Here is a 26293-nt window from a genome sequence, read left to right as displayed (position 1 = left end):
CTGGACACTAGTGCTGAAGTTTGTGTCTAATCTATCGGGAGTCCAATACCCTTTAAAGATGGAACATTGCTAAACCTCGGTGGGTGAGATCCCCCCTGCATCAGTTGGTTGCTTCGATGTTTGTGGCTAGCAAGCTGGTGTTGGCTGGTACGTGGAAGCAGCCAACTATACCAGGTATTAGACAGGTTTTGCAGAAAATGGACTATATTCATTTGATGTCGAACCTAACGGCTTTACGCACTGGACATCTGGTACCATACCATCGTATATGGGACCCTTATGTGCAATGGTCTTCTGGTCCTGAACTCTGTACAGTAAAAGAGACAAGCTTTCTCTACGAACACAAAAAACAAGGGGAGATGGGGGGGGGGGAATAATTGTTGTTTTCTTGTGCAATTTACAACAGCGTTGGAAATGTTATATAATTGGCTATTTGTCATTTGGCTTGTTTTATTTGCTGTATAAAATTTCAAAAATAAAAGTATTAAAAAAAAAGCGTACCTGAAACTCGAGCAGGATTGCAGAAGTATGATACTTGTCACATACTAGTCTCTGAAGAGCCATGGACACTGGTCCCCCTCTTGGGACCTTTTTTTTGTTTTCCTTCAGGCTGTCTAAAAAAAAAAAAAAAAGTTAATTATACTGTTTATTGGGCCTTGCCTGTTGCAGACCTCTTTTTTTCCTCTTTATTTGGACAATCTGATAGCTACAGATTCCCATCAGTCAGAATATGGCATCCTGCTTGTCCTCAGAGAAGGCAAAATTGCTCATCTGTATCAGATGTTCTCTGTCTGTCCTGCCCATCTCCTCCTGGAGTTGCATTCTATAAGCTATAGAAATAGACTAACCTGGTCCTGGGTGGCAGTGGTGCACAGGAAGATGCACACATACCGGTGTACCACTCTCAAACGCTTCTAGTTGCTGGGGAGTGGTTACCATGCCAGGCTTTGTAGAATGTAGTTGCCCATCCATCAAAATAAGCATTCTGCTGCCCTTGGAGAATACCTTATATAGGTTGAGATACTTTGCTACTGCCTTTCTCACTATCTACAGAGTGGTTTACAACAGAGAAGACATACAAGTATACAAAAAAAGTTGCTTTGTAGTAGTCTTGGGATTTTTTTTTACAGAAGATCATCATAATGTGAAGATGCTGTTTGAGATCATGCTAGCTATCTGATCTCAGATGAAGAGCAGGCAGAGTTAACAATGAAGACTAGGCAAGTTCTTTCTGATCTTGTTAGATAACAAGAAAATCCTAGTTGTTGCCCATCCCTTATTGTGCTTATTAGACATCTTGTTTCCTGGTAAATGACAGTTTGGGGAGAATTCATTGTGGTGTTATGGCCTTAATGTGCATTGATGGAATTAGCGCACGTTAAAATGCTTTTAGCGTGTGCTAAATGCTGATGCTTTTAGCATTTAACGCACACTAAGGCCATAACACGGCTTGATGAATTCCCCCTTAATAGAGTTGAGTTTGGTGGTAGACACACAGACAGCATAGAAGCTGAGGGAGGAGTCAAGACAGCAGTGTGCTTTCTAGCGTCTAGCTAACAGATAGACCAGGTTTTTAGACATCCTTGGATATAGTTTTAGATAGTGTCAGGGACTTGTAGCTTTTTTTCTAGATCTGGATTGTTGGAATCCAGAAATTGGCTAATCTCTGCTGTATTCTCCATTAGCTAAAAACTACTTTAAATCCTCAAGTACTTAGGAGTACAAGGCCTAGAAGTACCTCTGCTGACCTTGGACACTACTACTACTACTATTACTACTATTTAGCATTTCTATAGCGCTACAAGGCATACGCAGTCTTTCTTCCCCATCAGTATGACTCTTAGGCCCATTATTACTGCAAGATGCCATGTAAAACCTGGAATAATAGTGCCATAGTGGGATACACAGCCCAATTCTTAATTCCTCTCACTGTAAAAATGAAATAAGTATATCAGCTCTGTTTATTTATATAAAGGTCACAACACAAACGTGGGAGCTATCGTGTTCCATCCCAAGTCCACAATATCACTGGATGAAAAGGATGTCAACCTTGCATCTTGTGCAGCAGATGGCTCTGTCAAACTCTGGAATCTGGACAGGTCAGGCTTGCTTCTTTTTCTATTGTAAATTGTGTGACCAATCATTAATCTTTACTACACATTACACTGACAAGTCAGCATTAAGGGTGCTTGATGGTATCACAGTGGGTGTTTGCTTCACCCGGATATTAATTACTACTTCAACATAAAGGCAAGAAAAAAATTGGCAGACATTTTTCTCCGAGGACAAGCAGGCTGTATTATCCTCACAAGTGGGTCGACATCCGCGTTGGCCTGGGAACCTGCATTTACAATAGCAAATAGAAAAGCTTTGCCAGAGCCTTCTGACGCGTGTGCAGCACGCACCGCGCATGCACAGACTGACTTCCTGCCATAAGTACGTAAGTATTGCCATACTGGGAAAGACCAAAGGTCCATCATGCCCAGCATCCTGTTTCCAACAGTGACCAATCCAGGTCACAAATACCTGGCAGATCCCAAAAAAGTACAAAACATTTTTTCCTTGTCATCAAGCAGATGAAGCCATTACGTATGGGTTATGTCCATCAACCAGCAGGGGAGATAGAGAGCACTCAAACTTTCACAGTGCCCTCTTGGCCAGCCAGCTCCACTGCCTCTTCAGTATTCTCTATCTCCCTTAGCAGGGTGGCTGCAGCTTGTTCGAGCTCCAGAAAAATCTGCCGGGAGGTGGTTCCTGGCTTGCCAGTTGTTAACCGGGGTGTTGGAGGCTATAGCAGCTTCACTTTAAAGGCACATAGATTAGCCCTTTCCCTGCCTTACCCATACCTCTGTGGATGTGGACATATTGCCTTGCTTTCCCTGTCCTTACCCACCAACAGTGGATGCAGGCATATAGGTTCGTCCTTTCCCTGCCTTTCCCACTCATCTGAGCCTCCGGAGTCTTCAATACCTCTGCTTTCCTCACAGCTTAAAAAAAAAAAAAAAGTCGCATCGCGTTTTTTAAACGCAGAGACGCTGGAACAGAGGTTTTTGACCTGATTTTCAGCAGGATCGTAGTTGTACACTAGATCCTTTGAGGTAAGAGTGTTTTCCAACTCCTCCGGGGCGGGCCCGCGATCGGGGCGATTTTGGCGCGAACCGCCATTTTGGATTTTACCGCCGTTTTTTGGCGATGGCTGCGGACAATATAAAGCGTTGTTCCACTTGTGGCAAGCGCAAATCAGCAGCAGGGCTCTGTAAATCGTGCTGTATTGGCGTAGGAGCCGGCCCGAGCATGGTGAGCGATGTTTCTTCCCGCTCTGAGCTGGCAGCGGGCGCCATTTTGCTTACACCGCATGGCGCGGCCTCCGTGGACACGGAGACCTGAGCCGGGTGGGGCACCTCGAGATGAGGTTATTTCAGGAGTGGCTAGCACCGGACAGGATTTGGGTGCCCAGGGTGAGATTTTCTCCCCGGATTTTGTGCTTTTGCTGCATAAAGCATACATGATGAAAAGAGCCCTTCGCCTGAGGCTCCTCTGATTGCCCCCCCGATGGATTCTGGCCTGGGACTGCCCAGTGAGGCTTTTTTCCCGGATGCTTGGCCTAAAGATAAGCGCAGAAGGGTTAATTCCCCTTCAGATTGTGGTGCACCTTTTTCCCCCCCGTGGTCGGGGTGTGAGGATTCGGAGAACTCTGACAGACGTTCTTGGTCTGAGGAACCAGAGTCAGGTGCGGATTTACCACAGGATCTGGATGATCCCTCCGTGGTGAGGATTTTCCACCGTGATGAGCTGCCAGCGCTTATTTCAGATACCCTGCAGGCCCTCTCGATTGAAGATCCTGACAGTGGCATGGCCTCCTCGGGTAATCCCAGGATGGCTAGTACCAAGAAAGCTGCTCAGGCCTTCCCTTTGCATGACCATCCTAGAGCTTGTTTCGGCTCAGTGGGCTGACCCCGAGGGACCTTTGAGAGTTTCCAGGGCTATGGGGCAGTTATACCCTCTGCGTGAGGGACATATGGCTCGTTTTCAAATGCCTACAGTGGATGCCCTAGTCACTGCGGTGACAAAGAGAACTACCCTCCCTGTTGAAGGAGGTGTTGCCCTGAAGGACGTTCAAGACCTTAGGCTGGAAACAGCGTTGAAACGGTCCTTTGAAATTGCAGGTCTCACTGTTCGGGCGTCTGCATGCAGCTGTTATGCTGTGAGAGCCTGCCTAGCTTGGCTGCAACAGGCAGTGGCTCAGCCCGGAGATGGAGCGGAGCCCTTCTTGGATGTGGCTTCGCGGATGGAGGTGGCCTTGTCCTTTCTGGCTGATGCCCTTTATGACCTTGTCAGAGCTTCGGCTAAACAAATGGCAGTAGCAGTGGCGGCTCGCCGTCATCTGTGGCTACGACACTGGGCAGCGGACATGGCCTCTAAGCAAAGGTTGGTGAAGTTGCCTTTTCAAGGACTTCTCCTATTTGGTGAGGAGTTAGAGAAAATTGTGAAAGGCCTGGGTGATCCAAAACCCCAGCGCTTGCCTGAAGATAGGCAGAGGCCTTCCTCTAAGGGCCAGGCGGTCCACTCCTCGTACAGACCTCGCTTCCGTGAAGCTAGAAGGTACCGCCCGGGGCGTTCTGCTGGGTTCACTTCACGTGCCCGTGGTCAGCAGAGGAACTCCTTTCGCTCGGACAAGCGTTCCGCAGCCGGTGGCTCAAGACCAGGAGTTCAGGGGCGACCCTCTCAATGATGGTGCGCCGGCCCTCTCCTCGATGCCTGTCATCGGAGGACGGCTTTCCCTCTTTGTCGAGGAGTGGGCCAAGATTTCCTCAGATCAGTGGGTTCTGGACCTGATCAGAGATGGATACAGAATAGAATTCAACGCCCCAGTAAGAGACGTGTTTGTGGAGTCCCGATACGGTTCTGCCGTCAAACGGGCGGCGGTGGAGGAGACTTTACAAGGTCTGATTCAGTTAGGGGCAGTGACCCCGGTGCCTCCCACCGAACAAGGCTGCGGCCAATACTCCATCTACTTTGTGGTGCCGCGAAAAGGTGGGTCCTTTCGCCCTATTCTGGACTTAAAAGAAGTGAACAAGTCCCTGAGAGTGCGGCATTTCCACATGGAATCCCTGCGCTCCGTCATTGCGGCGGTTCAGCCAGGAGAGTTTCTCACGTCTCTAGACCTGAAAGAAGCTTACTTGCACATACCGATTTGGCCCCCGCACCAGAAGTTTCTGAGGTTTGCGGTGTTGGGAAAATATTTCCAGTTCAGGGCCTTGCCTTTTGGCCTCGCCACAGCTCCCCGAACCTTTTCGAAGGTAATGGTGGTAGTAGCTGCTTTTCTCAGGCGAGAAGGTATCAGGGTTCACCCGTACCTAGACGACTGGCTCATCAGAGCAGACTCTGCAACAGAGAGCTTACAAGCTACAGCCAGAGTGGTCTCAGTACTGCAATCTCTAGGCTGGGTCGTCAATATGGCCAAAAGTCACCTGTCCCCTTCACAATCTCTAGAGTTTTTGGGGGCCAGGTTCGACACAGTCTCGGGCTATGTGTTCCTACCCGAGCTAAGGCGGTGCAAGCTTCAGAATCAGGTCCGTCTGCTCCTGAGGATGCCCCGCCCGCGAGCTTGGGACATTGTCCAGCTGCTGGGATCGATGACAGCCACGAAGGAAGTGGTACCCTGGGCGAGAGCGCACCTGAGACCTCTACAGTATTCCCTACTCCGGAGATGGTCTCCTATTTCTCAGGATTACCAATGCAGACTTACTTGGCTCCCTGCGGCCCGTCTCAGCATGGTGGCTCTCGGACAGCATGCTGCGGCGAGGAATGCCGCTGACGCTCCCCGTTTGGTGCCTAGTGGTAACAGATGCCAGCCTGAACGGCTGGGGCGCACACTGCAAGGGGAAGCATGCCCAGGGTCTATGGACACCCGAGGAGTCGGAGTGGTCCATCAACCGCCTAGAGTTGAAAGCGGTGTTTCAGGCGCTTCTGGCCTTTCAAGTGACCCTGGAAGGATTGGCTGTCAGAGTGATGTCGGACAACACGACAATGGTGGCCTATATAAATCGACAAGGCGGAACAAGGTGCAGAGCACTAGCCGCGCAGGCCGAACTGATTTGCCACTGGGCCGAGCTGCATCTTCAGTGTCTGTCGGCAGCTCATATTGCAGGTCAGAGCAATGTGCAGGCCGATTATCTGAGCAGGCATCAGATCGATCCAGCAGAATGGAATCTGGCAGAAGAAGTATTCCTGCAGATCTGTGCCAAATGGGGCAAGCCCGTGATGGATCTAATGGCGACAAGTGCCAATACCAAAGTCCCGTGCTTCTTCAGCAGACGGAGAGATCCTCGCTCGGCGGGGTTGGATTCCTTGGCTCAACCCTGGCCTCCGGGTCTACTTTATGTGTTTCCCCCATGGCCCTTGATAGGGCGCCTGCTCTTGCGGATTCGGCTGCACCCAGGAGAAGTGGTCCTCATCGCCCCGGATTGGCCAAGGAGACCTTGGTATGCAGACCTCTGACAGATGCTCCTGGAGGCTCCTCTGCCGTTACCTCTGGTACCAAACCTGTTGACTCAGGGACCGGTAGCCATGGAGGACGCCGGCCGCTTTGGTCTTACGGCATGGCTATTGAGAGGGCGCAATTGAGGGATAAAGGTTATTCCAATAAAGTTATTTCCACTCTCCTGCAAGCCCGCAAGCGGTCCACTTCCGTGGCTTATGCCAGGATTTGGTGCCTGTTTGAGTCTTGGTGTGCTTCCAGAGCCATTGTTCCAATGCGGGCTCCTGTCTCGCCGATTCTGGACTTTTTGCAGGAAGGTGTACAAAAAGGCTTGGCCTATAATTCCCTGCGGGTGCAGGTGGCAGCGTTGGCCTCCCTTTGTGGTAAGGTGGAAGGCGTGTCTTTGGCTGCTCACCCAGATGAGGCATGGTTTCTTAGAGGGGTGCTTCGGCTCCGACCTCCAGTGCGAGCACCCTGTCCAGCTTGGAACCTGGGGCTAGTTTTGAAAACCCTGCAGGCATCTCCTTTTGAGCCGCTTCGGCGAGCATCGGAGAAAGACTTGACACTGAAGGCCGTTTTTCTGGTGGCCATTACCTCGGCGAGACGGGTGTCAGAGCTCCAGGCGCTGTCCTGTAGAGACCCATTTCTGCAATTTTCAGAGTCCGGAGTCACGGTTCGGACCGTGCCTTCCTTTATGCCTAAGGTGGTTTCAGCCTTTCACTTAAACCAGCCTATTTTCTTGCCCTCTTTTTCAGAGGAAGAGTTTCCAGAATCTTTTGGGCAGCTGCACCTTTTGGATGTGCGCAGGACTCTGCTGCAGTATCTGCGAGTTACTAACTCTTTCAGGACTTCTGATCATCTGTTTGTTTTGCTATCCGGTTCTCGCAGAGGGTCTCCAGCGTCTAAAGCCACTATTGCCCGCTGGCTCAAAGAAACTATCTTTTCAGCTTATCTGCTGGCCGGCAGGGTTCCGCCTGTAGCCTTTAAGGCGCATTCTACTAGAGCAATTTCTTCCTATTGGGCTGAAACTGGAGCACTCTCTCTTCAAGAGATATGCAGTGCAGCAACATGGGCTTCTAAGCTCTCCTTTGCCCGACATTACAGGCTGGATGTGGCTGCCAGGAGGGATGCGCGTTTTGGTGCACAAGTGCTAGCGCGTGGTGTGGCTTGTTCCCACCCTATCTAGGGATTGCTTTGTTACATCCCATACGTAATGGCTTCATCTGCTTGATGACAAGGAAGGGAAAATTAGGTTCTTACCTTGGTAATTTTCTTTCCTTTAGTCATAGCAGATGAAGCCATGAGCCCTCCCTGTATGATTGTCTGTATGCTGTGAATCTGTTTTTCAGGTTCTGTTCTAATTTCCTGAAGTTCCTTCCTTGGGAGAAAGTTGGAAAACAATCTTCAGGATTCATGTTCAGTTTAAATTAAGGAGGATGTGTTCATTCCCTCCAGCATGTTTTTTTTGGAGGATGTGTTGATTCTCTCCAGGAGGCGCGTGTGTTCCCCTCCAGTTCTATAAATAGGAGGATGAGTTCATTCCCTCCAGTGTGTTGGGAGGATGTGTGATTCCCTCCAGGAGGCGCGTGTGTTCCCCTCCACTTATACAATAAGGAGGATGAGTTTATTCCCTCCAGGAGGATGTGCATTCCCTCCTTTATGAGTTCATGCCCTTGTGATGGGCCATCGTTCGCTGTGAGGAAAGCTCTTGTGATTCCCATTGCGGTTTGCCATACTGCTTTGGAAGCTTCAAATACTGAAGAGGCAGTGGAGCTGGCTGGCCAAGAGGGCACTGTGAAAGTTTGAGTGCTCTCTATCTCCCCTGCTGGTTGATGGACATAACCCATACGTAATGGCTTCATCTGCTATGACTAAAGGAAAGAAAATTACCAAGATAAGAACCAAATTTTCCCATACTGCTTATCCCAGAAATAGTGGATTTTCCCCTAGTCCATTTAATAATGGTCTATGGACTTTTCCTATAGGAAGCCATCCAAACCTTTTTTAAAACTCTGCTAAGCTAACCGCCTTTACCACATTCTCTGACAACGAATTCCAGAGTTTAATTACACGTTGAGTGAAGAAAAACTTTCTCCGATTCGTTTTAAATTTACTACATTGTAGCTTCATCGCATGCCCCCTAGTCTAGTATTTTTGGAAAGCGTAAACAGACGCTTCACATCTACCCGTTCAACTCCACTCACTATTTTATAGACCTCTGTCATATCTCCCCTCAGCCGCCTTTTCTCCAAGCTGAAGAGCCCTAGCCGCTTTAGCCTTTCCTCATAGGGAAGTCGTCCTATCCCCTTTATCATTTTCGTCGCCCTTCTCTGCACCTTTTCTAATTCCATTATATCTTTTTTGAGATGCGGTGACCAGAATTGAACACAATATTCGAGGTGCGGTCGCACCATGGAGTGATACAAAGGCATTATAACATCCTCATTTTTGTTTTCCATTCCTTTCCTAATAATACCTAACATTCTATTTGCTTTCTTAGCCGCCACAGCACACTGAGCAGAAGGTTTCAATGTATCATCAACGATGAGGCCTAGATCCCTTTCTTGTCCGTGCCTCCTAACGTGGAACCTTGCATGACGTAGCTATAATTCGGGTTCCTCTTTCCCACATGCATCACTTTACACTTGCTCACATTAAACGTCATCTGCCATTTAGACGCCCAGTCTCTGATGGTCCTCTTGTAATTTTTCAATGTGTCATCAGCAAATTTAATTACCTCACTAATTACTCCCATCTCTAGGTCATTTAGAAATATGTTAAAATCATCGGTCCGAGCACAGACCCCTGGGGAACCCCAATAACTACCCTTCTCCATTGAGAATACTGACCATTTAACCCTACTCTCTGTTTTCTATCTTTTAACCAGTTTTTAGTCCACAATAGAACACTACCTCGTAAGCAATGACTCTCCAATTTCCTCTGGAGTCTTTCATGAGGTACTTTGTCAAACGCCTTCTGAAAATCCAGATACACAATATCAACCGGCTCACCATTATCCACACGTTTGTTCAGCCCTTCAAGGAAATGTAGTAGATGGCTGAGGCCGTTCAGTTCTCTATGGAAGTGGAGGATGAGCCTAAGGGTGAGATGCTTGAGGTCCTGGACTACACCTCTCCACCTAAGGAAGCTGTGATGGCTCCTTTGCATAAGGTACTGAAGGAAGTCCTTATGCAAAACTGGTCGTTCCCTTTTCTCCCATGATCCCTAAGAAAGCTGATTCCCAGTATCGGATCCACGGTGAACCTGGGTTGATGAGGTCTCAGTTACCCCACAATTCTATGGTGGTGGACAGCCCTTAAGAGAACCAAGAGTACTAGAGACTATACCTCGATGCCCCCAGGTAGAGAAGCTAGGATTCTTTTGGGAGGAAGCTGCCTGTATTCAATCTTACCAGCTCTTCACGAGCGTTCACTTGCGGAACTTGGTGAGGTAGCTGTCTACTTTGGTTGATGCTCTCCCTCTGGAGCTGGCCGAGCCTTTTCACCAGGTGGTAAGGCAGCAGAAGGTGTGTCGTAAATTCCTGGCCAGGGGCGCTTATGATACTTTTGATGTAGCACCCAGAATCTCTGCTCAGGGTATAGTAATGCGCAGACTCTCATGGCTGTGTGTCTCTGACCTGGATCATTCGGTTCAGCAGCTGATGGCGGATGTACCTTGCCAAGGGGGCTAACCTTTTCGGAGAGAAGGTGGAAGATCTGGTTGATCAGATTAAGAAGCATAATGATGCTGTGGCTTCTCTCTCCTGCCGGGTTCCTTCTGCTACAGCCTCCTCAACCAGGAGGTTTTTTGGGGGGTGTGGAGTGCTCCCCATTCCTATGCTAGGCGTAGGTACACTCCAGCACCCCAACAGCCTAGTCAGGCTCAGTCCCAGCACGCTTGTTCTTGTCAATAGCGTGCACCTAAGACCCATGCTGCTCCCCAGCAAAAGCAAGGGACAGGTTTTTGATTCGCTCCAGTGAAGCATAGCCACAGTAATAGTGTCCGTGCTGGGCGACTTGCCGGTTGGAGGGAGGTTAATGTTTTTTCACCAAAGGTGGCCTCTCGTAACCTCCGACCGGTGGGTTCTTCAAATAGTCCAGTTAGGATACACCCTCAATCTGGAATCCAAACCTCCAAATTTCCCACCAGGAGCTCATTCATACAGCTCCTAGCACAGGCAGGTACTTGCAGAGGAACTCTCTGCCCTTCTGCAGGCCCATGTGGTCGAACCCATTCTACCAGGGAAAGAAGGGCTGGGATTCTATTCCTTCCTTGTGTGAAAGAAAGTGGGGGGATGCGTCCCATCCTAGACCTAAGGGCCCTGAACAAATTCCTAGTCCGAGAAAAGTTCAGGATGGTTTCTCTGAGCAGCCTTCTTCCCATGATTCAAGAGAACGATTGGCTATGCTCTCTGGACTTAAAGGATGCTCACACACACACACATCTCGATACTTCCAGCTCACAGGAAGTATCTTCGATTTCGGCTGGGAACACATCATTTCCAGTTCCCTGTACTGCCCTTTGGCCTGGTGTCTGCGCCCAGAGTATTTACAAATTGCCTAGCTGTAGTCTCAGCGTTGCTACGCAGTCTGGGACTGTGTGTGTTCCCTTATCTTAATGATTAGCTGGTGAAGAGCACCTTGGAGGACGGTGCTTAGGAGTCCCTGTGGATGACTATTCAGGTGCTAGAGCTTCTAGGGTTCGTGATAAATTACACCTAGTCCCATCTCACTCCTGTTCACAAATTGGAGTTCATTGGAGCACTACTGGATCCGAGGACAGCTCAGGCTTATCTTCCTGAGACACGGGCAGACAACCTGCTGTCCCTGGTGTCCGCAGTTCAAGCTTCTCAGCAGGTCACAGCTCGGCAGATGTTGAGACTCTTGGGGCACATGGCCTCCATAGTTCATGTAACACCCATGGCACCTCTACATATGAGGTCAGCTCAGTGGACCCTAGCTTCCCAGTGGTATCAAACTGCGGGGAATCTGGAGGATGTTATTTATTTATAACATTTGTACCCCGCACTTTCCCACTCAATAGCAGGCTCAATGCGGCTTACATAGTAAAGCATAGTTATCTGACTGTCCACAGACTTTCGCAGCTCTCTTCAGTGGTGGACAATCCGACCCAATTTGACCATGGGATGATCATTCTAAATTCTTAAGCCGCAAAAAGTGCTGACGACGGATGCATCCCTCCTGGTGTGGGGAGCTCATGTAGATGGGCTTCACACTCAGGGAGCCTGGTCCTTCCAGGAAACAGGTCTTCCGATCAATCTCCTGGAGCTGCGAGCGATCTGGAATGCTCTGAAGGCTTTTAGAGATTGGCTGTTCAACCAAATTTTCTTGAATCAAACAATCAGGTTGCGATGTACTCCACCAACAAGCAGGAGGGCACCGGATCTCGCCCTCTGTGGCAGGAATCCGTCCAGATATGGCTTTGGGCACACTCCATCACGGCATGTTTTTCCAAGCCACTTATCTGGCATGCATAAACAGTCTGGCCGACAGGTTGAGCAGGGTAATGCAACCTCACGAGTGGTCGCTGATCATGGACGTAGTCCTCAAGATTTCCGAGCGTGGGGCACCCGCTCGGTGGACTTTTTACCACTCAGATCAATCATAAGGTCCCTCGGTTCTGTTCCAGGCTTCAGGCCCACGACAGGCTAACGTCAGATGCCTTTCTCCTACATTGGAAAACCGGCCTTCTGTATGCGTATCCTCCCATACCTTTAATAGTGAAGACTTTGCTGAAACTCAAGACAGAGGAACCATGATCCTGATTGCACCCTTTTGGCCATGTCAGATTTGGTTCCCTCTTCTTCTGGAGTTGTCCTCCGAGGAACCATGCAGATAGGAGTATTTTCCAACCCTCATCAGTCAGAACCAGGGATCACTTCTACATCCCAACCTCCAGTCTCTGGCTCTCATGGCCTGGATGTTGAGAACTTAGAATTCGCCTCCTTGAGTCTTTCTGAGGGTGTCTCCTGAGTTTTGCTTGCTTCCAGGAAAGATTCTACAAAGAGGTGTTACTCTTTCAAATGGAAGAGGTTTGCCGTCTCGTGTGACAGCAGGACCCTAGATCCTCTCTCTTGTCTTACACAGACCCTGCTTGAATACCTTCTACACTTGTCAGAGTCTGGTCTCATGATGAACTACATAAGGTTTCAGCTCAGTGCAATTAGTGCTTATCGGCGTGTAGAGGGTAAGCCTATCTCTGGACAGCCTTTAGTTGTTTGCTTCATGAAAGGTTTGCTTTTGTCAAAGCTCCCTGTCAGATCTCCACTAGTGTCATGGGATCTCAACATTGTTCTCACCTAGCTGATGAAAGCTCCTTTTGATCCACTGAATTCCTGCAATCTGAAGTACTTACCTGGAAGATCATTTTCTTGGTGGCTGTTACTTCAGTTTGTAGGGTCAGTGAGCTTCAGGCCGTAGTAGTGGATTCACCTTATACTGAGTTTCATCACAACAGAGTAGTCCTCTGCACGCACCCTAAGTTCCTGCCGAAGGTGGTGTCGAAGTTCCATCTGAACCAGTCAGTTGTCTTGCCAACAATTTTTCCCCATCCTCATGCTCACCCTGGCGAAAGCAGCTTGCGCACCTTGGACTGCAATAGAGCATTGGCCTTTTACGTGAAGCGGACGAAGCCCTTCAGACAGTCCGCCCAGTTGTTAGTTGCTTTTGATCCCCACAGGAGGGGAGTGGCCATCGGAAAACGCACAATCTCCAGTTGGCTAGCAGATTACATATCCTTTACTTATGCCCAAGTTGGGCTGACTCTGGAGGGCCATATCACGGCTCATGATGTCAGAGCCATTGCTGCGCTGGTGGCTCACTTAATGTCAGCCTCCATTGAAGAGATTTGCATGGCTGCGATGTGGTCTTCAGTCCACACATTCATATCTCACTACTGCCTTGAGCAGAATACCAGACGTGACAGTCGGTTTGGGCAGTCGGTGCTGCAGAATCTGTTTGAGGTTTTGAATCCAATTCCACCCACCTAGGCCCTTTTTATTCTGTTCCAGGCTGTACTGTCAGCTAGATGTATGTAATTTAAGGTTAACCTATGTTAAGTCCTCGCCTTTGCGAGGCTCAGTTGACCAATGTTTATTGTTTTGGGTGAGCCTGGATGCTAGGGATACCGCACTTGTGAGGATAATACAGCCTGCTTGTCCTCGGAGAAGGCGAAGAGACTTACTGTAGCAGGTATTCTCCAAGGACAGCAGGCTGATTATTCTCACAATCCCACCCACCTCCCCTTGGAGTTGCTATTTATTTCTTTGTTTATGCTATAGACTATGCGATTGCGCTTCGGGTTTGAAGTCAGTCCGTACATTTGCGGTGCGCACTGTGCTTGCGCCAGAAGGCTCTGGTAAAGTCTTTTTCTATTTGCTTTTGCAAATTTCGGTTCCCAGGCCTATGTAGACAACCCACTTGTGAGAGTACTCAGCCTGCTGTCCTCGGAGAATACCTGCTACAGGTAAGTATCTTCGCTTTATTTTAGAAGTGAAATTTATGGCAGGAAGAGAGAGGATACATTAGCAGGGGTATAAAGATTTTTAGGAAACTCAGGTGCCAGCCTTAAATTTTAGGAACCAAGGGAGAATTATAATTTTATGTTACCATTTATTTATTTTAATTTTATTTTAGTGGGGGTTTTATTTGTCTTTTTTTTTTTTAATGTAAATCCGCCTTTTCCCTTGGAAAGTACATTATGTAATGGCTTTGTATGACTCAACTTTTTATTTTTAGTGTCTTTTCCACATTACATTTTCAAGGTATGTCAAAAGAGACATGACATCTGACATGGTGTTTTCTTTTGAGATCCCTGCATGCACATGGACTATGGATGCATGCATCCTACAAAGAATGCTCCTTTATTTTTGGATGGACCCTATTGTTCTATTTTTAAATCCTATTGTGGTGACTTTGCTTTTTGTTGCTCTGTCTCCCTTCATTTTTCTCCTTGGTATCCTTCCTTTTTCTCATCTTTCTACCCTGTATTCCACCATTCTCTCCTTTTTCCCTTGCCCCTACCAGATTTATTTTTACCACCTAACTTTGCTGGCAGTAATTCCTCCCCTCTGTTAAAGGGGGGGCTGATTGGGTCCATAGTAGCAGCTTTTATCTTTAGCATGTTTGTGAGGTCTGGGCTTCAGCAACATAAATTAAATTAAGTCTTCAGGGAAGCCAGGTACCCTGACTCTTTGCTCATCGCAACAAGCCTCACTTTCTCTCCACTTCTCTCATCCTGTCTTCATTTTGATATTTCAAGTGAATCTGCTTTTAGCTATGCTGGTCTCCACTTATTGGACTGTGCCCATGGATATCAGATTGGGAAACCTCCTATCCCAAATTTTAAAAAATTGATCAATGCCTGCCTCTTTGAGTTAACTAAATGGAATTAATAAGTAATCCTTACTCCCTCTTTTCCCTTCCCTAATGGAGTGCCAGGAACCTGCATCTACACTCCTTCCTTCTTTCCCTATGCCTTTCCCTCATTGTCCCACCAAACCAGTCCAGATGAGTGGGTATGCATTTTCTTACCAGCAGAAATCTGAAAACAACTAAAGCTGTGACTTCACGCTATAAGGGGACCTGTGCAGCCCTGAACCATCCAGTATTTCTCAGTCTACAGTAGATGGTAGGTGAGTACCTGAGCAGCCCATTTCTTCTCTGAGAAGGTCCACTTAGGTCCCCGGTATTCTGGGTGGACGGCCTAAATCTTGGGTGTGCCGGCAGCAGCCCTATTGTTTACAATAATAAATAAGAGAAGGGGCAGTAGCTTTCAGCTTCAGTAGCTGTGCAGGGGACCGACTGTGCTTCGTCTTTACCTGAGGGTGCAAGACTCTGGAATTCAGGTCCCTACCCTGCTCTGCTACACTGGTCTAGCCTCATTGTGCCTTAGCTCAGAGAAAGATAGATATTTCATCTTTCTTTGTGGTCACTGAGATCTCTTTTTCTTGCCAATTATATTGTGTGCTTTTGGGAGGTCACATGATGCCATGACCTAGAGAGGACGCAGGGGCTGAGCTCTCCAGTTTTCCCACTCCAATCCGCTGCTATACTTTGTTTTAGACAGATCAAGACATCAGTTTTTGAAAGCGGAGCAAGCACTTACCCCAAAGAAGGTACTTTTACTATAACTTGAAGGCGCATGGTGGCGAAATCCCTGCGCAGAGGCAGTGAGCGTGCTCGGGGCAGAGAAGACAAGTTAGTGGTGCTGGCTAGCCACGTTGTCGCGGGGCTTAGCTTAGCCTGAGTTGCGGAGATGGCGGCCGAGGTGACAGCGACCATGGCACCTCTCCTGGGCAGGCGGCTCCAACCTATAGATACCAAACTGGAGTGGCTTCAAGAATGTTTTGACACAATTAGCTGGGACCTGGTACAACAACAGCGCACTAGTGACCTGGAGGACCGCGTGAAGCACTTGGAGGACACATGTTCTCACTTGCAGACCACAATCTCGAGCTATAAGGACAAATTGGAGGAACTCGAAAATCAGTCAAGGCGGTATAATCTTCGCCTAGTCGGCCTCCCAGAGTCTCAGTGGAGGAGAAAGAACTAATACAATTCCTAGAGGCCTGGCTCTTCCGAGATCTACAACTGCCTGTGCAAAATGGGCTCCTGAGCATTGAGAGGGCACATAGACTAGGACAGCGTCAGCCGAATACTTCCTGGCCCCGGGTGGTTATACTTCGAGTCTTCAACTATGCCCATAAAGTATTCTACAGGCGCTCAGAAGTGGTAAGACCTTAACATATAATAATCACAGAGTATTGTGCTTTCAAGACTACTCGGCTAAAGTAGCGGCCCAGAGGCACAGTTTTGCTCCATTGTGCACTCATTTGGTGAACCGTAAGATTCAATTTGCGCTTCAGTACCCTGCATGTTTAAGACTGACACATGCCAATAAAGTGCTGTTTTTGAGACCGTGGCCACTGCACAGGATTGTTTGTCTGGGCAACTGGCGACGTCTTCCTCGACAGAAGTTGAGGCCTGAGCCTTGCTCCAGAGGATTCTTTTTTTGCTCTTGGATGGACCCAAGAGGAATGGCTGTGAGCCTGGGAGATATCGAGGAATCTTGGAGCCACCGAGACGCTTGAGTTGGGCCCCGGCATCCCTTTTGGTGGAGATTCTGGAGTATTGCCTATGTGACACCTGCATAAAGCTCTTTGCTTGCTCCTATGACAGCAACACCATAATTCCTGTTTGTTCTCCCAGTGCCAACAGCTTGGCCAGAGCTGAGACTTGAACCATGCTATAGGAGACTGTGCGTAAATGGAGTCTAGCGGATACCCATAAGTTGGGAAAGAAAAGAGAGATGTTGTTGTTGGGAGATTTCAGTCTGCCAGATGTGGATTGGAAAGTTCCATCTGTGGAATCGGAAAGAAGTAGAGATATCGTGGATGCTTTTCAAAGTGCTGTACTCAGACAAATGGTGATGGAAACCACGAGAGAGGGAGCGACGCGGGATCTGGTGCTCACAAATGGGGAAAGTGTGTCAAATGTCAATGTGGGTGCCCACTTGGACAGCAGTGACCATCAAACAGTTTGGTTTGATATAACAGCTGAAGTGGAGGGCAGCCACTCAAAACAAAGTCCTGGATTTCAAGCATGCTGACTTTAGTAAAATAGGGGAATACCTGAGAAAGGAGCTGATGGGTTGGGAGAGCATACGAGAAGTGGAAGAGCAGTGGTCCAAGCTGAAAGAAGCTATAAATTTGGCTACAAACCTTTATGTAAGGAGAGTAAATAAAAGCAAGAGAAAAAGGAAACCGATATGGTTCTCCAAGCAAGTGGCTGAGAAAATAAAGGCTAAAGAGTTGGCATTCATGGAATACAGAAAAACTCAAGAAGAAGAACACGGAGAGGAATACCGTATAAAACTGAAAGAAGCCAAGAGAGTGATACGTCTGGCAAAAGCGCAAGCGAATGAACAAATGGCTAGAAATGTAAGGAGAGGCGACAAAACTTTCTTCAGGTATATTAGTGAAAGGAGGAAGACTAAAAATGGAATTGTGAGACTGAAAGATGCTGCAAACCGCTATGTGGATAATGATGAAGAAAAAGCAAATGTGTTAAACAAATACTTCTGTTTTCACTGAAGAAAATCCTGGAGAAGGACCACGATTGACTGGCAATGGAGCAGATATAGCACCATTCACAGAAGAGGGTGTTTATGAACAACTTGAAAATCTAAAGGTGGACAAAGCCATTGGACTGGACGGGATCCATCCCAGAATATTGAGGGAACTCAGACAGGTTCTGGCGGGTCCTCTTAAATATTTGTTTAATAAATCCGTGGAGATGGGGGAGGTTCCGTGGGATTGGAGAACAGCGGATGTGGTCCCTCTTTACAAAAGTGGTGATAGGGAAGAAGCTGGAAACTACAGGCCAGTAAACCTCATGTCGGTTATTGGAAAAGTAATGGAAGCAATGCTGAAGGAAAAGATAGTGAATTTCCTGGAATCTAATAAGTTGCAAAAATCCGAGACAACATGGTTTTACCAAAGGTAGATCGTGCCAAGCGAATCTCATTGAATTCTTTGACTGGGTGACCAGGAAATTGAATCAAGGACATGCGATAGATGTAATCTACTTAGATTTCAGCAAAGCCTTTGACATGGTTCTTCACAGGAGGCTCTTGAATAAACTTGACAGGCTGAAGATAGAACCCAACGTGGTGAACTGGATTAGGAACTGGTTGACGGACAGACGCCACAGGGTGGTGGTTAATGGAATTCACTTGGATGAGGGAAAGGTGAGTAGCGGAGTGCCTCAGGGATCGGTGCTGGGGCCGATTTTGTTCAGTATATTTGTGAACGACATTGCCGAAGGGTTAGAAGGTAAAGTTTGCCTTTTTGCAGATGATACCAAGATTTGTAACACTGTGGACACCCTGGAGGGAGTGAAAAACATGAAAAAGGATCTGCAGAAGCTAGAAGAATGTCTAATGTTTGGCAAAGAAATGCAAAGTGATGCAATTAGGGAGTAGAAATCCACCGGAGACGTATGTGTTAGGCGGTGAGATTCTTATATGTACAGACAGGGATCTTGGGGTGATAGTATCTGAGGATCTGAAGGGGACGAAACAGTGTGACAAGGTGATGGCTGTAGCCAGAAGTATGCTAGGCTGTATAGAGAGAGGTGTGACCAGCAGAAGAAAGGAGGTGTTGATGCCCTTGTACAAGTCGTTGGTGAGGCCCCACTTGGAGTATTGTGTTCAGTTTTGGAGGCCGTATCTTGCTAAGGATGTAAAAAGAGTTGAGGCAGTGCAAAGAAAAGCTACAAAAATGGTATGGGATTTGCGTTACAAGACATATAAGGAGAGGCTTGCTGACATGAACATGTATACCCTGGAAGAAAGGAGAAACAGGGGTGATATGATACAGACGTTCAAATATTTGAAAGGTATTAATCCGCAAACAAATCTTTTCTGTAGATGGGAAGGCGGTAGAGCTCGAGGACATGAAATGAGGTTGAAAGGTGGCAGACTCAAGAAAAATGTCAGGAAGTATTTTTTCACGGAGAGAGTGTTAGATACTTGGAATGCCCTCCCAAGGGAGGTGGTGGAGATGAAAACGGTAACGGAATTCAAAAATGTGTGGGATAAACATAAATGAATCCTGTTCAGAAGGAATGGATCCTCAGAAGCTTAGCGGAGATTGGGTGGCAGCACTGGTGGTTGGAAGGCGGGGCAAGTACTGGGCAGACTTCTATGGTCTATGCCCCGAAAATGGCAAGGATAAATCAAGGTCAGGTATACATATAAAGTAGCACATATGAGTTTATCTTGTTGGGCAGACTGGATGGACCGTACAGGTTTTTATCTGCCGTCATCTACTATGTTACTATGTAAAATGTATTTTCTGTTTCACCAGTTTAGAGCATAATGGAGAAAACTCTTTGTGGGCAGCAGAGACCAGCGCTGAGTAATCCTGGAAGCACAATATAGGTTTACCTTCATATTGTAGCTCTCTATTTTCACGAATGGCATGCAAAATCTCTATCTTGTGCATGTAATTGAGCACCTTCAAGATTACTACCGGCGGCTTGACCGCTTGTTCCTGCCATTGATCTACACGGTGGGCCTATTCAATCCACATCTGGCTGGCCACCAGCGGAAGCTAGTGTGATTCCACTAATCATTTCTCCAAAAACAGACGCACATCTCGGTCCTGCACAGTTTCAGGCAATCGATTTTCAATCAGTGCCTTAAAGAAATAAAATGATGAACAAGAATAAATGAATAAAAGTACTGATTATGAATAAAAATACTAGAGATGTAAAATATAATAAATTCACAAAACATGATTGAGTTCTATTTCTGTGTTCAAGCCATGTGGTTAAAGTGATCCCATGTAAAAAAAAAAATACACCTCTGTTCTTCCCTGAGAAGGTGTTTGTCAGTGCCCCCCACCCCCCGGGATGTTTTTAGTGCCTTATAGACAAACAATTTTAAGTCTGCAATGCTATGACTGAAAGTAAGCTAATGTTCAACCAAGAGTGAGCATACACACAAAGATAACATCATCGAAAAAATGATGCTTTTCTATTGTGGTGAGGTGACAGCATTGTACTTGAGTCATTCCATGCATGGCTTAATTCCAGAGACCCGCGTCTTCAGTTTAAACTGCAATATTTACAAAAGAAATCAATTTTTTGGACTTGGTAATTTGGAAAGATGAATATAGTTTCACTACCAACGTGTATTGGAGCCATACTGACAAGAACGCATTCCTACATTATTCAAGCTTTCACAACACATCTTTGAAACAGAATTAGCCATTTTGTCAATTTATCCAACTGAAGAAGATTTGCTCAACTTTTGAGGACTTTCAGAGAGGTAATCCTACAGACGGCATAAAAAAAGGCTTTTCTAAAGCAAGAGAAGAATTGCTGGCTAGAAAATAGACCAAAGATAAACCAGATGTCATCTGCACATTATTAACTAGTTGCCATAGTGTATAACCCTTTTCCCATAGTTTTAAACTGAAACCTTTTCTAGAGGTAGAAACTTAACAGCTAAAAACTTTAAAAGGCTCAAATCTTGTTCTAAAAGACTGTTATTTTCTTTTCTTTGGTTGCTGGAGAGGTAGCATGGCCAGTGACCTCAATTAGGTGTTAATTACGGTGTGAGGAAGTAGAATATTTGCATAAGTAACTAAGGGCAACCTTAGCTTGAAAGAGCCTGTTTTGAAAAAGTCCCCTTAAATTCGAAACTATATAGAGAGGAAAGGTCCCACTGAACTTTGTTTCTGAGAAGTTCTGAGAGAAGAGGACATGCTTTGGGAACTTAAATATTGGGGTTTAAATAAAGAATTGTAGGTTAGTGATAGGCAAAATAAAATTATAAAAAAAGCAAATTTTTATCAACTATTCTCCATAGTCTTTTCCCCTTAGTTGTAAAACTTGAACTTTGTACCACAACATTAACAGCCTCTAGCAGGCACTGCAGGATCTAGTTTAGTCTTCCCACCTAACCCTCTCCAACACCCACCCAACCCTAGGACAACTTTTCATTTATAGTCAGTTATTGTAATTAGGATAACAAGCAAGGTGTGCTCTTACAGACTTTTAAATACATTTCATTACCATCTAAGAAGGAAACACTAAATAAATCACACAATATACCATATAAACTAAAAGACATTTTCATATTAGGCGAATATCCTTATTACTTTAGCAAGTTTTAAATTATTGAAAAACTCAAAAATACTAAGATGAAGTCAGCAGTCCAGCAGCGAGAGGGGTGCTATCCAGTCTTTTGCATTGAGTGTCACATGTATGATTATCTCCCAATTGGTGAGCGATTATATGTGTGTGCCCAATGCAAAGAGCTCCTAGTTCTCAGAGAACATGTCTGTTCAGTTGAGGCTAGAGTAGCAGACTTGGTGGAGCTGAGGGAGACAGAGAGGTACATAGAGGAGACCTGCAGGGATGTTGTGGAGAAGTCCCATCTCCAGTCTGGTAGCCCGTGTGCTACCTTTGAGGAGGGAGGTCTCCTAGAAGGAGAGCATCACCCTGGTGAAGTAGGAAGTACTCCTGTAGTCAGGACCTGCCCACCAGGGGATGTACTATCCTCTCGCATCAAGGATATGTCTTCAAGTGCTGCCCAGGAGAGAAGGGTTATGACAGCTGTTTTAGTTGGTGATTCGATCATTAGGCATATAGATAGCTGGGTATCTAGTGGATGTGAGGATAGCCTGGTGACTTGCCTGCCTGGTGCGAAGGTGGCAGACCTAATGTGTCACCTAGGTAGGATTTTAGATAGTGTTGGGGAGGAGCTGGCTGTCTTGGTACATGTGGGTACCAGTGACATAGGAAAATGTGGAAGAGAGGTTCTGGAAGCCAAATTTAGGCTCTTAGGTAGAAAGCTCTGGAGTCTCAATGCGTGGATGAGACATTGGTGCATGGAGGAGGGTTGTTAGGAACTGGGCAACATTCTGGGGAAGGGGGAGCCTATTCTGAAAGGATGGACTCCACCTTAACCAGGGTTGGACCAGGCTGCTGGCATTGGCATTTAAAAAGGAGATAGAGCAGCTTTTAAACTAGAAACTGGGGGAAGGCCGACAGTCACTCAAAAGCACATTGTTTGGGATAAGGTATCTTTCAAAGATATCACCAAAACAGGGAAGATAGGTTGCAAAAGAGCCAGAGTAGATCAGGTGTCCTTAAATAAAAATAAAAATCAGACAAAAGATTGCAAATTAATACTGTCAAGTACTGAGCATGATGTAAATAGGAACAACAAACATAGTTTGAAATGTCTATATGCGAATGCCAGAAGTCTAAGAAATAAGATGGGAGAGTTAGAATATATTGCACTAAATGAAAAATTAGATATAATAGGCATCACTGAGACCTGGTGGAAGGAGGATAACCAGTGGGACACTGTCATACCGGGGTACAAATTATATCGTCGTGACAGGGTGGACGAAGTGGTGGAGGGGTAGCATTCTATGTTAAGGAGAGGCTTAAATCAAATAGATTGAAAATTCTGCAGGAAACAAAACACTTCTTGGAATCCCTATGGATTGAAATTTCATGTGTAAAGGGGAAAAGGATAGTGATAGGAATGTACTACCGTCCGCCTGGAAAATGAGCAAGCAGATCAGTATATTATCCAAAATATTTTATTGAATATACCATATTTAAGACAGTTGCCCGACACAGGCCATGTTTCGCCCACAAAAGGGCTGCGTCGGGGGCTATAATAAACAAACATATTAAATTATAGAATCTAAACATTATAGAAACAAATCAGTGATATTTAATATTAAAAATTACAAATTAAAACAAATATAAAATATCTAAAACATGAATTCATGTTTTACATATTTTATTTCTATAATGTTTAAATTCTATAATTTAATATGTTTGTTTATTATAGCCCCACATTGGATTTTGCAGATCGTTTGCGTTGCTGTTTTCTGCTACCGTCCGCCTGGCCAGGATGAACAGACGGATGTAGAAATGTAAAAGGAAATTTGGGACGCAAACAAACTGGGCAACACGATAATAATGGATGATTTCAATTACCCCAATATTGACTGGGTAAATGTAACATCGGGACATGCTAGGGAGGTAAAATTCCTTGACTAAATCAAGGACTGCTTTATGGAGCATCTGGTAGAGGAGCCAACGAGAGAAGGAAAAATTCTAGACCTAGTCCTGAGTAGAGCGTATGACCTGGTGCCGGGAGGTAATGGTGCTGGGGCCACTTGATAACAGTGATCATAATATGATCAGATTTGATATTAGCTTTGAAGTATACATAGGAAATCCAATACGTTAGCATTTAACTTTAAAAAAGGAGACTCTGATAAAATGAGAAGGTGAAAAAAAAACTTAGAGGAGCATTTCAAGAGTCAAAAATTTACATCAGGTGTGGATGCTGTTCAAAAACGCCATCCTGGAAGCCCAGGCCAAATGTATTCCGCGTATTAATAAAGGAGGATGGAAGACCAAATGACAGCCGACATGGTTAAAAAGTGAGGTGAAGGAAACTATAAGAGCTAAAAGAAAATCCTTCAGAAAATGTAAGAAGGAACCAACTGAAAATAATATTTAACAGCATAAGGAATGTCAAATGCAAAACGCTGATAAGGAAGGTAAAGAGGAACTTTGAAAAAAAGATTACGTTGGAGGCAAAAACACATAGTAATTTTTTTTTAAGGTATATTAAAAGCAGAAAGCCGGCAAAAGAATCGGTTGAACTGCTAGATGACCGAGGGGTAAAAGGGCAATCAGGGAAGACAAAGCCATAGTGAAGAGATTTAATGAATTCTTTGCTTCAGTCTTCACTGAGAAAGATTTGGGAGTGATAATGGTGCCAGAAATGGTATTCAAAGCTGACGAGTTGGAAAAACTGAATGAAATCTCTATAAACCTTGAGAATGTAATGGGGCAGTTCTACAAATTGAAGAGTAGCAAATCTCCTGTACTGGATGTATTTTTTTTTTTTTTTTTTTTTTACATGGTATCACTTTCAACACATGGCTTGAACGCAGAAATAGAATTCAGTCATTTTTGTGACTTATGCATCCCTAGTATTTTTATTTATCAGTATTTTTATTCATTTCATCATTTTATTTGAGACACTGGTTGTAACCACCTTTTATATAGATTGTAGCCAGATATATTTTAACCGGTTTGTTTTTAATTGGTTAGTTTTTAGACGGTTCTATTACCTGACTGTTCATTATCAGTGCCGAAACAACTCAATCATGTCCTACTAATTTACATTATTCTTGCTTATGCATTAAATGTCACATCACCACCTTATTACCCTGATGTTACATATGCCTTGTTTCTCGTACATTATGTATTTAAAAATGGTGTCCACTTTTGGTGGGCTCTTTGTTTGGTGTTCTACAACAGTGTCTCCAACACTTTAATTTCAGATATGTTTTATTTTTTTTAGGAGCTTTTTGTAGTTTCATATTTTTACATATTCATTCATCTTAGTATCAGCGTGTGTGCAATGTTTAATGTTTTTATTAATAAAATACCATAACCAGGTTTAACATTTTGATCGGCAACTGGAACCAGCTATGGTTAACTGGTTTTCATTTGTACTTTAGCTTTACCTCCGTTCTTTCACTGTTTTAAAAAAAAAATCTGTGTAGAACTTTATATACCGACCCTAGAGCGCGAGTTACGGTCAACGATGGGTTTTCGGAGTGGTTCTCCATCGGCAGAGGCACCAGGCAGGGCTGCCCTCTGTCCCCACTCTTATTTGTACTGTCTCTTGACCCTTTGTTACGGGAGATAGGCAATAACGCGGATATAAAATGGGGTACAAATCCGAACTCGGGTGTTTAAAATGGTAGCTTTTGCAGACGACCTGCTGGTGTTAATTCAGGACCTGAAGAGCTCCTTGGAATATCTTATGGAAAGTATAAGGGAATATGGGGATTTTGCTGGGTTTAAATTGAATCTCGCAAAGTTGGAGGCCATGGTGAGCCCAGGGGTTAAAAGAGCGGATTGGGATCAGTTGCCCCTACGCTGGGTGACTGGAGCCTTCCGATACTTGGGTATTCAGATGCCTATGGACCCAGCTCAGTTATATGAGAGGAATGTTTCGAGGCTGCTGAGAGAGACCAAGGCACAATTATCCTCATGGATATCCCTCCATTGTCTTTTATGGGGAGGTTATAGTATGATGATATTCCCGAAATGGCTTTATGTATTACAATCTATTCCCATCTGTTTGCTGAAGAGAGACTTGCAGAGGCTTCAGGGGACGGTGGTTCGTTTCTGTTGGGCTGGCAAGAAATCCAAAATGCAATGGAGATATGTGTGTGGGGTTCAGGTAGATGGGGGGTTAGGTATGCCTGATATACGGGAATACAACCAGGCATGTTGTAAGGAGTATGGTAAGGAGTCTGGAGAAAGAAAGGGGGTGGGGAGGAACCCCAGCTACCAAAAAGGGAAAGATGACACGGTGGGGGTTCCGATCCTGCCAAAAAGGGACATAAGAGTAGAACACTACAAGTCCCAGAAAGCCCCAGGAGAGCACCTGGTAAGGGGGAGAAATAGGGTGCACCTCCCAGAGGCTCCAAAAGGGGGCCAACCAAAAAGGGAGAAAGCTGAAGCTCTACCCTGGTGGAAAAGGTGGTGGTGGAAAAAAGGGGCGGAGAAAGAACAACCCCAGAACCCGGTTAATGAGGGAAAAGGGAATCAGCTGGAGGGGGGGAGGGAAGAGGAGAAAATGGACTGGGCTCCAGAGGAGAGGGAAGGAGAGGAGCCAGAGGCAATGGAACAAGGAGAGCCAGAGGAGGTCCAGGAGGAACCGATGGAGCTGTTGGCTCTGACTCAGTCAGAGCAGGAGGTATAGGGGGCTGTCCGGGTCAAGCGGGAGGAGGTCAGGAGAAAAGGCTGACCAAGAGGGTGGGACCCGGAGGCTTTGAGCCCGCGCAAAGCCTTGCTACTTAGGAATACTGTGTTTGAAAAGCCAGGCTACATTTAGGGCTGTGTTTGGAAAAGCCCTGCTGCAAGTGGAACTGTGTTTAAAGACCTTGCTACTTTGTGATACTGTGTTTGAAAAGCCTGGCTACATTTAGGGCGGTGTTTGGAAAAGCCCTGCTGCAAGTGGAACTGTGTTTAAAGGCCTTGCTACTTTTTGAGACTGTGTTTGAAAAGCCAGGCTACATTTAGGGCTGTGTTTGGAAAGGCCCTGCTGCAAGTGGAACTGTGTTTAAAAAACCTTGCTACTTTGTGATACTGTGTTTGAAAAGCCTGGCTACATTTAGGGCTGGGTTTGGAAAAGCCCTGCTGCAAGTGGAAATGTGTTTAAAGG

At 45.9% G+C, this 26293-nt stretch overlaps 1 protein-coding gene across 4 annotated transcripts in view; it reads left to right on the top strand.

Moving 5' to 3' along the window:
- PRPF4 (pre-mRNA processing factor 4) overlaps window positions 1–26293 on the top strand; it is a 682089-nt gene that overhangs the window by 535156 nt on the left and 120640 nt on the right. For all 4 annotated transcript variants that reach the window (XM_030206511.1, XM_030206510.1, XM_030206512.1 and 1 more), the window contains exon 9: window positions 1976–2099. In XM_030206511.1, the coding sequence (XP_030062371.1) occupies window positions 1976–2099 (124 nt within the window). The remainder of the gene's footprint in view (window positions 1–1975; window positions 2100–26293) is intronic.

The sequence above is a fragment of the Microcaecilia unicolor genome, chromosome 6 (genome assembly GCF_901765095.1).
Source record: "Microcaecilia unicolor chromosome 6, aMicUni1.1, whole genome shotgun sequence".
Lineage (NCBI taxonomy): Eukaryota > Metazoa > Chordata > Amphibia > Gymnophiona > Siphonopidae > Microcaecilia > Microcaecilia unicolor.
Note: the sequence above shows the minus strand (reverse complement) of the source record. Positions and strands in the feature narration are given on the sequence as shown.